Genomic DNA, 15358 nt, shown 5'->3' with positions numbered 1-15358 from the left:
ATGAGTTGCAAATCAGCATATCAATTCAAAATAAATTGCTCCATTTATTAAAGTATAGATGCTAAAAGCTGAGATTGACAAAGTACAGGAATGATTTGAAATGTGGAAACATCAATTTAGGGTGGGAAACTTCTCAGAAGACTTAAGGAGTACAATCAATAGGCAGAAATATATGTCCTTAAGAAAGTAATGGTGGAAAATAGCATATGCTTTAATGGGGAAAACTCAAAGATGCACAACTACCATTCTAAATTAAGCGGACTAGAAGCAGAGCTGATCATAATGTGCCTCACGGAGCATTCTTAAGTTTTATCTGTGAGACAGCCAAATGAACCCTGGAGCTGACCTCAATAAATACCATGTGGTTCTGTTAGGTCTTTTCTGCTCCTCAGAGGCTGCCCCACCTCCCAAGAGAGTATGTCTGAAGCTGGAGACTGATTTATACCAGAACAAATAAAAGCAGTCATTTTTGCCCAGCACTTTTCAGAATGCTGAGAGGCCAAGTACTCACGGAATTCACAATGCAATCCTATGCCTGTGCACTTTCACTAGTCCTGCTAACTTAATTACACCTTCAACTAAGGACTTACAAGGATTGCAGTCCAGTCCCACTTTGCTCACAATAAGCGAAGTCTTTTTTTGCCCCATGCAGCACTGTTTGGTATTTTACTTGCAGGATTATCATTCATTCATTATTTTGCACTCAAGATTTTCTACAGAATGCTGCTCACTGATCTGGGTGCAGGGTTGTGTATACAACATATGCTTGGGGGGAGGGAGAGTTGGAAAGCATTATTTTCTTTATTTATTAAATTTATATACCACCCATCATGCTATCCAAAGATATGAGAAACATCAGGAGGAAGTAGAATATGATGAGAATCCAAGCAATACGTTTTCCAAATAGCGGAGAGTGTGGAAGCTTTCTGCTCCTGCAGAGTTTTTTGTAAAGCTAGATAGTGCAGAAAGAAAGAAAAATAAGGGGAGAAGAACTCAGCAGCTGGCACTGAAGCCACAAACATTTTTAATGAACTATTTTGAATGAAGTGTTCCATTGGAATAAAAATTGGGAGATAGAGTAATTAACACAAATAAGTTCTGGATGCTCAAATGAAAGTTTGCTAGGGGTTGTCATTAATTTCCAAGACTAAGAATCTTTTGAAAATGTCCTCTTTAAAAAGATTCAAGGTATTGCACCAGAAAAAGAAATCAGACTCTTTAAACAATAGGAGTCACACCCCCTTTTAAGACCTTGTTGACAGAGGCATTTTTAGCAATACTAAGTTATTGACCTTTTTTTTTTGTTCTTTTTAGATCATTCTAGGGGGAAAAACAGCATGCTGCTAGAAATTCAGAGTAAGAATAGCATCCTTTCCCCCCCCCCAGGAAAGAGGGGGGAGGCAGCCACACCTATTGGTAAAGACTGACAGCTGTTTGGTCCCCCCCCACCACCACCCAAGCTGTGTATATTAACTAATGGGACCCAGGAGTCCTGCTTCCCAACCCTTTTAGCTTGAAGGATAAAACCCCAATTGGGATAGAACCCCAATTTCCTGTCACCAAGCTCATTTTAAAGCTGGGGGCTAAGCTTGTACTTCCCGCTCAAACCCAGTAAAGATATCCTTCCTGTAACTAATGCACACACATCCTGGAAGCTAAAAGAGGACACTGTTTAACCCAGTATTTTGACTGGAAGATCCTAGCGGCCTTTTGTATCTCAGTTTCTTTCCACAAACATGTTTGTCCTCATTTTCATGCTCCTGTTTCTCACCCTGAATGATGCAAAACTTGTCTTACAGTTTCATTGTAAAATGGAGTGGTATTTATCAAAAAATGGTTTTTAGGTGAGGTATGGGAAGAGAGAGATGTAGAAGGGGGGGAAAACCTAGAATTAAAAGGATGGATTGGAAAAAAATATGATAATTGTGAGAAGGAAAACATGTATTGACAGAAAGACACACTAACCTTCATTCCCATTTGAAGAACCATGTATTAAAAGGAGACAGGTAATACCTTTTCAAACTTATAAATTATATTAAAGAGGCATAAGCTTTTGTGAGCTGCTGCTCTCTTCTTCAGATCAAATGGAGTCATAAAAATGGATGCTTTTCAATAAAATTTGTTAGCCTGAATAGGTGCTGCCAGTCTCCTATCTTTTGGATACCATAGATTAACAAGGCCTTCTTCCCATAAAATGTATTGGGGTCCATTTAAAACATTTTAGTGTTGTTCAGTATGGATGACCTGCTCTCTGACATCCATGTTTCCTATCACAGTACTAGCAAGCTCAGGGAATAAAACCTGTCAGCTCAGCTTCATTCAATCCCAGTAACAAAGCCACTGTTAGAATACAAACAGAACTATTTTGTTCTGATGGACTATATATTGCCACAAATTCAACCCAACCTCAATTCACCTTTTTGCAAAAGAGAAATAGTGACTTTCACAGCTTGTTAGGAGGATCAGCCCACTACTGTAAGGATGTCTAAGTTAAATTTCAGATAAGTGATTTTATTGCTGTTACAACGGTAAAGAAAGAAACAGCATCTTACAGACTAAACTGAATGTTATTCTGTAATTTTTCTACTTCATGTGTTATCTGTGACCTGCACAACTTCATCTAACACAGGGTCTTCAAACTTGGCCCTTTTATGACTTGTGGACTTCAACTCCCAGAATTCCTCAGCCAGGCACGCTGACTGAGGAATTCTGGGAGTTGAAGTCCACAAGTCATAAAAGGGCCAAGTTTGAAGACTCCTGATCTAACATAAATCCAAGAAGTTCAATTTCAGGCCACACCAGTAATTCTAGCTGCCCCATTTTGGAAGAAAATAGCCTCTTTCTTTACACCTGTGTTGATGCAGCATCACTCAGTCACTGTTTCTCACCCCTTTACAACTTAAGGGAGGGTAGTAAAAGAGAAAAAATCTGGGTTTTCCCTGCCAGTGAGAGAGGTGGGGACCTAAAATAATGAATGGAATAACCTACCTGCCCCCTTCTGCTAAATCACAGCAACTGTACAGAAAAGGCACTCCCACACGTTGGCTGCAAAAGCCCCCCCCCCCAGTCCTTCTCACTCCAGCACACACCCCATCCTTCTGCTTGCAATTTGAAGAATCCACTTTCCTCTCCATCTCTGGCTCACCAGCTCTCTGCTGCATTGCTGACCCTGTGGCTTTTCTCACTACTTCCCTCTCTGGCACAAGGCAGGTGGCTCTTGCAGAATACAGAAGCCACATCCATGTTAACCACCCCACCATACACCCCCCCCTTTCTCAGCAAGCCATATTTCCAAAGGGTGAGGTATGCATTGCGGCAAGGAAAGGGGGGTGGGGGGAACCCAGAGCAATTATGACAAGGTCAATGTGGCTTTGTGTCCAAAGGGTCTGTTTCTCTTGCCTCAAGGATTTCTTGAAAGTGTTCATCTTGCCTCTTGCAAAGGGAGAAATGTGGTCATTTTGCATCCACCCTGTCTGCCAGGCGTCCCTCTTGCACCTCCAAAGCCATTCGGATCTTGCTGCCTGCCCTCCATGGCTCCCAACATCACCATCTCATGCACCAGGTTTTCCTCCATCTCAGATCTACACATTTCTTCCTTCCCATTCCTTCTTTCACCTTTCCACCCCCTCCTCCCGCCTCATTCCTCCTCTTCACAGCCAGGGGATGAGCATTTGCAACAGTTTAGTGCAAGCCGAATGGGCGCGGAGGAGGTACTTCGACCTCTCCCCTAGGCTGCTCCCAGCTCCTATTGTTCAGTTGCAATGCTGCCTTCGGCAGACTCTCTCTAGCTTGTGGGGTGGGGCTGACGAAATGGGACCGTCTACGCTAAGCAGAAACGGTGGCGGGGTGTGTGGTGGTGGTGGGGTGGGGAGAGGCGTCTTCGCGAAGGAAAAGAGCTGGCATTTACAAGTAAGCCGCGACATGCAACGCGGCCGGGAGGGAGCACCGCGTCCCTTCTCCACTCGCGTCTCTTCTACGGGAGAGTAGGGCGGCGGCACCCTAGAAATGCAGGATCTAGACCGAGGCACGTTGCAACGGGATCGGTTCTAGCAGCTTCTTTCCCCTTTCCCTGTATCTCATCTCCAAGCCTCTTTCCCGTCCGACCCCTGCTCCAATGAGCCGAAGGTGTCGGCCGTTAACTGGGCTTTGACGCCTGGAGATGCGTGTCGGAGAGTGAGACTGGAAAAGGCCCCCTGTAGCCCCCATTTCCGCGGGCGGCCGCCTCTCTGTCAAGGCAACCCGAGGCGCTCCAACCCCGCAGAGACAGCGCCTCACCTGCAGGATCCCGACGTGCGCAAGGCACAAGCGGTTACCCGCCGGGGATGTGCGGACAGCCCAAGGCGAAGGAGGTGCACAAAATGACCCTTCGAAGCTCTGCGGAAATGCGCAGCCGGCTGGGGCAAGGTCTCCTTGGGCACCCCTCCCAAAGAGACCCTCCCCAAAGATCTCGGCTGTCTTTCTCCCCCTCCCCCTGAAAACACGCAGAGACTGGAGGAGAGACACACCCTAGTCCGAATTTCACGCCGCCCGATTAGGCGTCAATGGGGGCCCTACTGCTCGCGGCGTGGGAGGGCGGCGGTGATAAGATGTCCTTTATCTTTCCTTCCGGAATGACCTCGACCACGACGGGTAGAGAAGTGAATGGGTGATTATTTTATCCGCATAACCATTCGCCCTTCCCCACCCCAGCGCGGAAAGAAAAGCCTACAACTAGCCGACCCCGTCGCGTTAGAATGGAAGCGACGGTCCTGGCTCTCGTTCACACGCCATCAGTTCCACCTCGCCACCGACCACAATTCCCAAGATCCGCGCTCGCCCTTTCCAACCCACACGACGCAGCCTGGCTCAGGTGTGGGTGTGAATTCCCCATGCACATTTGCGCCTTTCATCGCGGGTAGGGGACCCCGGGGGGGATTTTATGCTGTACCCCTCGAAGCCCACCTCGCCTAAACGCAGGGGGGGGATGCGAATCTGCTCGCCCTCTCCGCCGCCCCCAAGATTTCGGTTTCCCTCGCCCTTCCAGGCCAAAGAGCCCCATAGTGGGGTGAGATCCCCATCTACTCCTCACCAAAGGCATACACAGGAATGACGGAAACGCGAAATACCTACAGTGACCATGCTGGGGGAGCGCCGGGGTCCAGCCGGGCGGCGGCGGCTCCTCGGAGGACGCGGACTGCCGTACAATCGGGCTTCTTCGTCCTCCCCGGGTGGGGCGGGTCGGAACGGATTGGTCCCGCGTGCGGGAGGGGTCGCTCTGTCTTCCCGATCGATGGCGATCTGGACCCCCCCAACTGCAGTGGCGCATACAAAAGGGGGGTCCGCCCGTGCGGAGGGGAAGAAAGAGAATAAAAATGGTTGCGCGGTAATGGAAAGAAACCCGCTCTTGACCAAACCAATTCCCTTCTTGGGGTAGAGGAAGGGAAGGAACCTAAGCGAAGGGGAAATCGCAGGCGTCAAACTGGGATTTAGGAAAGCGTGCCAAATCTCTGGAAAGAAACAAACCAAAAACGAAAAAGAAAAAACGCGGGTGGGAGGGAGAAGAAAAGAAGCAGGTTAGGGTGGATATTTAAAGGAAAAAGATTTAAAGGAAAAGGAATAAGAGTTAAAAAAAACGGAGGAAGGACAGACGCAGGCGACCGACCCGCGAAGGAGCACACAATGCTCCTTTAAACGCCCTTGACTATTTACACCCGGAGATATTGACGAGGGGGGAGGAGGGGGATGGGCGGGCGCTCTTCCTTCCAGGCCCCCCTCGAGGCCTATCTTAGGCTCAGACAAGGCGCTAGTCCATGGGGGGCGCGGCAGCTGGGTTCGTCTCTTCGACCCCCTCAGCCTTTTTATGCCCCCCCACTCCGCCTACCGGGCCAGAAGGTTTTATGAACCCCGCACTGCCAGGGCCCCCACTCATTGGTTGGTGGATACAACCCGTCGCGTAGCCGCACCCCTCCCCGCGTCTTTAGAACCCTCCACTTCGACGAGGAGAAGCCGACAGGGGAGGATTAATGTTAGTGGGAGCCTAATGCTCGGGAGAAAGAGTCTTTCCCCCCCCCCCCCCCCCGCCCCACCATTGCCCTTCTTTCCCTTATCTTCAGATGCTCCGAGTGTCTTCAGAGAAGAGTCTTCGGGTGGGCGTTCAAACCACTAGCGTCGCGGGGAGGAGATAAAACTGAGCAAGACGCCATTTAGGGGGAGACAAGGGGGGGCTGGGAAGGATCATACTGGTCGCCCCGGAAAGCGGGGTTGGGTGGGGGAACGAATGCGGGGAGACGGATTCCAATAGGGCCCTGGCAAGCCTGACGGGGAAGCTGGAACGCCACATTCAGAGGCAGCAAGTGCGGCCATGAATTGCCCTTCGGCGTCCATTGCAAGAGCGGCAAGGATGCTCGGCACGGCAAGCGGGGCTGCAAAATGCCCGGGGCCGGGCCTGCCTGGAAAGCGGACGGAGAGCGAGTTCAAGGTGCGTTTTCAGAGACGCCCCTGTTCTTCCCCTGGCGTCCTGGGGTTCTCGGGGAGACACAAAGGCCGCCCTCGCGGAGAGGCTCGCTCAGTTGCCCCAAGATGGACCTCACGTGATTTCCTCGTTCTCTTTTTCTTCTTCTTTCATTTAAGAGAACTGAGAAGCAAGCGATTCAGTTGTGAGCAAATGCTACATCCACTCCAGGGATGAGCACGAACCTCAGGTACCCTTCTGACTGAATTGAATCTCAACAGTTTTTAAGACAGGTTCCCATATTGAGTAGCACGGCAAAACTAGTCGTGTATCACATTCTTGCATTTTGTTTCAAGGCATTGCTGCTTTAGCACTGGCCCAACCCTTCTGCTACCTTGTGGCATTATAATTCCCATTGAGGTTTACTTGCCTGCAGGAATTTTTCTTGCCCCTCTTGGAGGTTTGGGGATTGAACCAAAGGAGTTTTTTTTTTCATGCAAGGTCCCATTCTGCTCTTTTCTGGAAAAATGCATACAGAAAAGAGCCATGTGGTTTCTGCTTAGCTGGAGAGTGCGCTAAGGTGTTTGATAATGTGAAATATCCCTGTTAACTCACATAAAACACATAGAATTTAAAGTTACAAAAACTGAAAGTTGCAGACTTATTTTACTCTGGCAACAAGAAAGTGTTGGATTTTTTTTACAATATTGTCCCCTTTTCATTTGGCTTTAAAGGTTATCTCAGAACGGTACTCTAGTTAAACATAGTATACATAGACACCTGGTGTCTCTGAAACCTGCTGGTAGACTTCATTTCAGGGCCTGTGTGTTCCAAATACATTGCTTCTTGCAACTGAAGTCAATGAGCCAGGCATAAGAATAATTGGAGAATTAAAAAGTTAGACTTGTTGAGGCATAGTTAACAATAACATCTCAAGCTGGCCACAGTTTTTACTTAGTGTAATCCTTTGAATATTTAAAGTCATATTGTGTTCAATCAAATTTGCTTCTAGATAAGTCTAGGATTGTAGAGTAGCTTCAGATTTGTCCTTCCTTCCATCTCTTATCCTTTTCTTCTTTATAAAACAGCTATTCTGGTTATGACTCATACAATGCTATATACCAACACAACACAAAGAACTTGAGAATTTGGGCAATATCTTTATAGTAAGATCTCCATTTCTTTATGGAACAAGCTGGAGCAGATTTCTTGTAGATTCTAAAATAGAGTTGTTTGATTTAATTTTGGCAACATATTCGTGCTCTTTTCATGGCAACAGTATTGGTTTACTATAGGCAGACTTCTTCCAGGATATTTTTTTTCTAGTCTACCAAACAGCCCTAGGTCTTCCTGGTGGTGTCCTCTTCAAGGACAAATCAGGTCTAAATTTGATTTGTTTTTCAAAATTAATCAAGGTCAACAAGATACTAGGATATTATCTGAAGTCATGCCCTTATTGGCTTCAGTTTTTGTTGTTTTTTTGTCCTTGGTGATACATTTGTAGTATGTAGGATACATTTATATATTGGAAGCTCTTCTTGAATTATTTATCTTCTGAAATCTATTTCCTTATAGATCTTTGAATATTATTAATCTCTCTTCCATAATTTAGCCTGGTTCCAAGTGTATTCAAAAGATGCTTCCATGATCACCAGACCAAATTGAACTGTTTGGGCTGAAAAATAGAAACCCACCACCTAAATCCATAGAGGTTGGTGGGAATGGAGTGAATAATAGCCATTTTGGTTTTGATCTTATATTGTCACTTAAACTTTCTCTTTTTTCCTGACCTGGAACTGAAGTTTTGCCTACTTCAGTTTTATTCTGTGGAGAATAAAAATTGCTCCACAGAAGAATAGGCCTACTTTGATTCAAAGGATGGCACTTCTGACTTGTCGCACATTCCCCCAAATATTAGGAATAGGACTAATCTGAGCATTATTTTACAGGAAAAAAATAGTCCATTGCTAAATCTGAAGCACCAATCAAATGACCCATCCCCCAGTCTGCTACTTCTAAGATATATCTGGAATTCTTCCACAGAAGTACTCCATGCAACAAGATTTTTCTCCAGCTCCTGATAGTAGTGAATACATTTTTTAGCTGAATGCCTCACTTAGTGACTGGCTATCATTTATATAGCAGTTCTTAAGCACTTTTTGCAGTCATCATCTCCATTTTTCCATATTCTATAAGGCAATGAATATTTCTGTTTCCCCTTTACAGACAGAATAACTGGAGCTGAAAAGAGAGATCTGCAGAGGCCCAGCACATGATTCAGCAGCTGAATTATGATTTAAAATGAGGTTTTCCATCAAGAGTTATCCATATAACTTCTGTAACACACTAATTCATACTGTATTCTTTAAGCTTATTTAGTTTAATCTCACCAAGAGATTGTTGAATTGGGATTGAAGGCTGAATACAGCAGCAGCAGCAAAGGGCATTTGTTCTTTCTTGGCAGTCCTTATAATAATGGAAGAAGCCCATGAACAAACAATTTCCTCTATCATATCTTCCTCCAAGCTCAGAACAATCCTTTCCTATCACTGGGTCCAAACGCTTTGCATTTTCTCACACAAGCACACCTAATACCAAAACTGAGATCAGAACCTGGGAGTCCTATTCCACCAGCAACAATCCCTCAGTTCTCTGGAGACATTTTGTTTTCAGGTGTTCTCTATCCCTTCCCTGCTTCTAGAAAGTCTCATTAGAGGTGTATCTCACCGCTTTTTTACTCCCTCCCACCTTGCTATGCAACACTGAGCAGCCTGTTTATGAGGGATACTGCCCATGGCTTTCAGAAAACTAACATCCATTACTCTCTTTGGCTTCCCTGTGGATCGTTTCTCCACTGTAATCAAGAGAGCTCATCCCCCCATCCTGGTCCTTCAATGTCTATTTGCCCCATCAACCTCTATGCAAAGCAGCCAGTGAAAAGGACACACACACAACACACACTGCCTGCCTGCCAGGGGTTTCCATCCATCTGGTACCCCACAGCTGAATTTCTCCCTACCAGGAGGACCAACGTTCATCATTCTGAAACAGACACCTCTTCTGTTGGCCTCTGAGGACTGATCTCTTCCACTTCAAGTTTACAGGTCACTGGCCCTGGTTTCAGGTGGGTGGGAACATTTGAAAATAAAACTGGTTTAAGGAATGCTAGGCATGGCCCCTACCTCATTTGTACTCAGGAAATATCGGTCTGGATCTTGTGGACATCTGCTCATTTTCAGTAATGTTTCCATTTCTAATGGAGAGAGAGAGAGAGAGAAGAGAGGAATGGAGAGGATCACGCTTAGTCCCAGGGGAGAGAAGAAGAGAGACACGCACGCATGCATAACTAGGTAACGGTTTGGTATCCACATCCGGTGAATTATAGCTGCGCTGGGCCTATTCCACGGGGAAGATCTGCAAGCCACACAGATTACACTGCAGCAGAGAGGAACCAAAACTGATTGCATCCATCCAATCAGTCCTTCTCAGGGAGTTACTCCTATATCTGCTCAAAGTGGGAATGTTAGATGTTTTGTGCCAGCCATGGCAGTTACCCAAAAAGGTCATCAGATGGGAGCAAAGAGGCTTCTTTGCTTCCACTGGTGAGTCAGGGGTCCCCGGCCCCTGCATCCCCATTGGCGAGAGAGTTTTATGGTTAGGGAGGGGCTGAGACCCCCCATAAATACCTCTGCTCAAGGGGCTGCTCCTTCTTCTAGTTCTGCTCTCTTCTAGTCTACTTCTGTTCTTTTGTTCTCTCTCACATGCAGGCATGGATGCCTCCATGCCAAGTAATTCTTTCACTCTAATCTATCGTTAAATAAAGATCATATGATTGCATCTCTGCGTCCTGCCTTTCACTTGGAAGCACCTTAACGATCCATCGACCTCGTGAGACCATCTCACAGGGAATTTAAGCCAGGACCTCATCCACTAAGAGGGAACTCCAAGAGGAAATGGGTTGTCTGCAATCCTAAGCCATCCACGAAGTCATCACAGTCAGCCAGGCTGGAGAAAATCCCTTTCAGCTGCAAGCACATGGTGACAATAGTTGCCAAGATGCAGCTGCTCCTGGAGTGAGGACCTGACGGTTGTTTTAACAACCTGAACAACTCGGGGGAGAGAATTTCACAGAGTGCAGTCATTTTGATCAGAAGGGCTGGGAGTAATGAAGTATATGAGTGGTAAGGGATGGCATATTTCCTGTAGCCAAGATAAGCCCTGTCATTTAATGGGGGCTCTTTCAGGCTTCCACAGTGGACTGTCCCAACTATATGGTAAATCATGAAGCCAACGTGCAATTCATGAATAGCTGCAGTTTTGTAATGTAGCCAATGCTTTGCATGTTGAAAGTCTCAGTTCTAATCATTAGCCTAGCCACCAACCAGAAACTCGGGCAAGGGGTTTCCTTTCTAGAGAAACCCCCATGGAGACACAGAGGACTCTGTGGCTATATGATGGTTGAATACCCAACATAGAAGGCAGTTTTGTACAATCAGATTTAACACCATATATTCTCAATGATTTTGGGCCCCATATGATTCATCCTAAATGTCTCCCATAACTTAGGTATACCAGAGGAAAAGTGGTTTGCTTTTGGAATTGAATGCTTGCTCCCATACTTCCCTCCACCAGGGGGAGCACGTCTCTTCCTCATCACTATGCAAAGCTTTGGCTTTACTTGTTCCAGCCTCTAACTTTCCTCCTCAGAATAAAAAAAAAAACATAGCAAACTTTCTCTTAGAATACCCACAAAATAAAGTATTCCCATTCGTGTAGCTATAGAAATATTTTAAATAGGAAATGAGTGTTTGGGCTGGCTACTCCTTTCTCATTTGCTTTTTACGGGAAAAGAGAGGAAGAGGCCAGGCTGGAGATAACACTTCCAGTTTACTAGGGGTTTTTGCCCTTTGCACCAGTCCTCATTTTCTGCTATTGGAAAGCTATTTCCCAAATTGGACAACTGGATTTGGTCTTCTTGAGTATAAAATGGCTAAACTGCCTAGTTACTTTCCCTAACTAGCAGTGTAGCCATTCTGTTGGTTTCCTCCAAAAAAAAAAGCCCTTGACCCTCATAATCAAACCTTTTTATAGTGAGCTGCTGACCTTCCTCAACCTGGCAAATACTGGTTAGCCAGATTTGGAAAATCTGATTTATAAGATGGCTGCAATTTGGGAACACAGCAAATTTGGACACACCAAAGTCAGTTAATCTAACTTCAACTGTCCTAAAACACTCCACTGAGGACTCCCTAAATCAAAACATAGAGAATAGTGCTGCTTCCCTGCTGCTGTTGCAATTTATTCTGAGCATTCCTGGGTTTCTACTGCACCCCCTCATCTGCCTCTTTTAATTTCTGTTTCATGTAAGCTTTTGTTGGTTGGCTGTTTCCTGCCTCTCTCACAAGTTGACAACATTCCCACTTTGTTCTTCCATTATTTCACACATAAAAACATGCTCAATGTGTCTGCTTCCTATATTCTTTACTTAAACTTCTCTAGCCTTCACTTTTGTGCTGGCATCTTTACTACTACCATGTTTTTGAACCCTCTTTATTGGATCTTACCCAAATACCATTTGAATACATCTTTGAATTTTGTTTGGGAGAATTTCCCCTGTCCATCCTATTGGTGTACATAAACCCATTAGCCTTGCTGTGCTTATCTGAATTGGGGAGAAGAAAGTCATCCTTTATTTGATGCTGGGCTGAAAGCCCATATGTGCAAATAATATTTCATTAGGCTTCTCCTAACTCATTTCACTCTATCCCTGCAGAACATCTTGTGTAATATGCTGGAGGCAGTCAGAAGTGGAAACGGAAATGGAACTCGTGACATTAGTTACAGGCAATGGGTTGTGGATGGAGACAGAGACAGAGAGATTGCTTGGAAATGCTACAGCATTCTTCTCCAACTTACCCCTCTGTACATGCAGACTTAAAATACAATCCCCACTTTTATGGAGAACACCTGATTAAAGACAGGTAACTTGTATCATCCAGCTCTGTGTGAAGTATGTTCTCAAGAATTGTGAGTCTCAAAGTTCAAAGCCATATAGCCATAAGAGAAAAAAGACATGCCCACAAATAATCAAAGACATTTCCCCCAAGAAACAAGCTAAGACAATGCTACCAAGAAGTTTTGGCTCTAGTGGCTTTAAGGCAGACATGTCAAACGCAAGGCCCGGGGGCCGGATCTGGCCCGCGAAGTGGTTTCATGTGGCCCGCGAAGTCATCCTGGAAACAGTGAGGGAACGGCCCCCACTGCCTTGGCCCTGGCCCAGAGACCCTCAGATCTGTCCCACTCCTGCCCAGGCCCCCATAGGCATCCTTGATGTGAACGATGTAGAGCTGGCCACGCCCACCCAATAGGCCATACACACTCTAGCCACGCCCACCCAGTAGGCCACACCCACCCTGGCCATACCCACCCGGCCCCTTGAGGGCAACCGCAATGCTGATGCGGCCCTCAATGAAATTGAGTTTGACACCCCTGCTTTAAGGCTATGATTTCTAGGACGTCCCAAAGATTTGATCTAGACTTAATAATGAGAGGTCATAATACTGAGTGTTTCTTTAGTGAGTGGATCTTATTTTGAAGAAAATTTATTTGAATCCTTTTATTTCTAGCAATCATTTAATCATTTGCTCATGATTATGAACTAATAAAATTTTGGGATACTTAAAACTAGCATTGTTTATATAAAATGAATAGTCCATATCAGAAAACTTCTGCTCATAGAGCAGGACTACTTTCTGTTAGCCTTCTTTATTTTGTAGATTTACTTTCCCTTTCAAAACCCATTCTGGTCTCTTAGGAATTCCTTAAAGTAGAATTTGAATGCATCAGTAATATATGCAAGAATCCCATCACATTCATGAGTGGAAACAGATTTTGCACTTAAAAATGCAGAACATACTATTATTACTCCTACTATTAATAATGATGATCTGAAATTATATGGAAAAAAGCTGTACATGTAGCCCTTGATAGACGACCATGATGGATCTTGCTCATTACAGTTGTATGTTGCAATGGTCGTAAAACGGATCAACCTTATGACTGATCTGATTTTATGACTTTTTTGTGGTGGTAGTTAAATGAATGCCATGGTCATAAATTGAATGCCATGGTCATTGAGCGATGATTTGCTGTGGACACAGTTTTGCTGAAAACCAGAAGAAAGTACTGGTTTAGGCAAATCTGTCATAAAATGTGATTATGTGATCATGTGATGCTGCAAATAGCTGTAAATGTAGCGATGTTGTCAACTACCTGAAGTTCAGTCATGTGATCACAGAGGGAGCCTGACTGTCAGAACTTCAAATCCAGTTTATAAGTCATTTTGGGAGGGTGTCATAACTTTAAACAGTTGATAACTGACCAGTTGTAAGTTGAGGACTACCTCTATGTCCTGCAGAAATGGAGGCAGAACTTTACTTCAGATCAAACTAACAGTCAAAGAAGAAAAACATGCATTAGCTGACTATGTAAAAGACATCCAGGAACAAGTTAAAAATTGGAACTTACTAAATGTACAGGAAACAAAGTGAATGTTGAAACAATGTAATAAAAAACAAACAGAATGCTAGAAAGGAAAAGTATCATACAGACAATTTGTACAAGCCATCAGTGGCTTGCAACTGGTACATTAAAAAAAACCTGAAGGTTTGTGTTTGGCTGCACAAGTGCAAGCTATTTGAACTAATGCAATCGGGGCCAGAATTCAAATATCATGAAACGATTCAAAGTGCAGATTGTGCAAAGAACCTGAAGAAACAGTAGATGTATTCAGCTCATTTAAGAATATCGCACAAAGTGATTATAAAAAATATTATAGAGACACCAAAATGATTATAAAAAATACTATGTATTAATAATGAAAAAATGGTGGGAATATAGAGCTGACAAATTAGTAAGAAATGAGCAGGTTAATATAGTGTGGGATTTCTGAAAACAGATAAAGTCTTGGCTCACAACACAGCAGATACAATTGTGGTTGAAAAGAAGAAAGTGTGGACAATTGATGTGGCTGTCAACAATCCTACTAGTGAACCCAACAAAAGGAATCCTCAAGGCAATTAAGTCCCAACTTTATTGAGTACAGCTTCTCAGAACTGAAGAAGTGGAACCAACTTTGAGGTTTCCTGTGCGAAAGCTTACTTAGTTAAATATTAGATTCTCACATCTCCCCCACTGGCTGTTCACATTGTCCAACAGTAATATTTCTTTTTGTTATGGGAACAGTTCACTTCTCCATCGAGCATCTATGGCAGTGACCTTGGCTTGGTGCAGGCTTTCGTGGTCCATGAATGGCTTATTAGCATTCCATTCCATTCCATTTCCTCCCCCCTTTGCTTTGGCAAGATGATGAAGCTAACAGGCATTGTAGCTATTCAACCTTGACCTGTTGACCCCCCGAAAGGCAGACCTGGGAAAACATTAAACACAAATTATCACCATTAATCATTAATACTCAATTATGGTTTTGGGCATTGAGGGTATTTATCATAGAATTTTCTTATTCATCAGTCTTCACTAACATTATGAGTGGCTACCCATTCCACATCTGCTAAGGGGTATCCTTTCCACTATACTAAACACTGCAGTTTCCCTTTAAAAATCGTGAGTCCAGTATTCTCTTAATCTTACAGTGTTCCTCCTCACCACAACTGGAGGAGGAGGATTCTGTTCAATTGGCCTTAGGCTAGAGCAGGGGTAGGCAACCTTGGCTCTTTTATGACTCAGGGACTTCAACTCCCAGAATTCCTGAGCCAGCATAGTTGGCTCAAGAATTCTGGGAGTTGAAGTCCACGAGTCTTGAAACAGTTTCAACAAACTACAATGGAACACCAGATGGACCCGTCTTAAACTTTTTGACAATCGTAGCTCGACTGTAACTGGGTTTATAATTTGAACAATTGGGAAGGG

The 15358-nt window shown here is 44.6% G+C and overlaps 1 protein-coding gene across 1 annotated transcript in view; it reads right to left on the bottom strand.

Annotated features, from left to right (window-relative positions):
• The window catches only part of ELAVL3 (ELAV like RNA binding protein 3), a gene marked incomplete at its 5' end in the record, with an annotated part of 105340 nt that extends 95566 nt beyond the window's left edge, over positions 1–9774 (bottom strand). Inside the window, one exon of the mRNA XM_083351594.1 lies at positions 9613–9774. Within this exon, the coding sequence (XP_083207720.1) occupies positions 9613–9774 (162 nt within the window). The remainder of the gene's footprint in view (positions 1–9612) is intronic.
• Between the last annotated feature and the right edge of the window lie 5584 nt (positions 9775–15358).

Source organism: Vipera ursinii, assembly GCF_947247035.1.
Source record: "Vipera ursinii genome assembly, chromosome: 2".
NCBI lineage: Eukaryota > Metazoa > Chordata > Lepidosauria > Squamata > Viperidae > Vipera > Vipera ursinii.
This window is presented reverse-complemented; position numbering and strand designations above follow the sequence as displayed.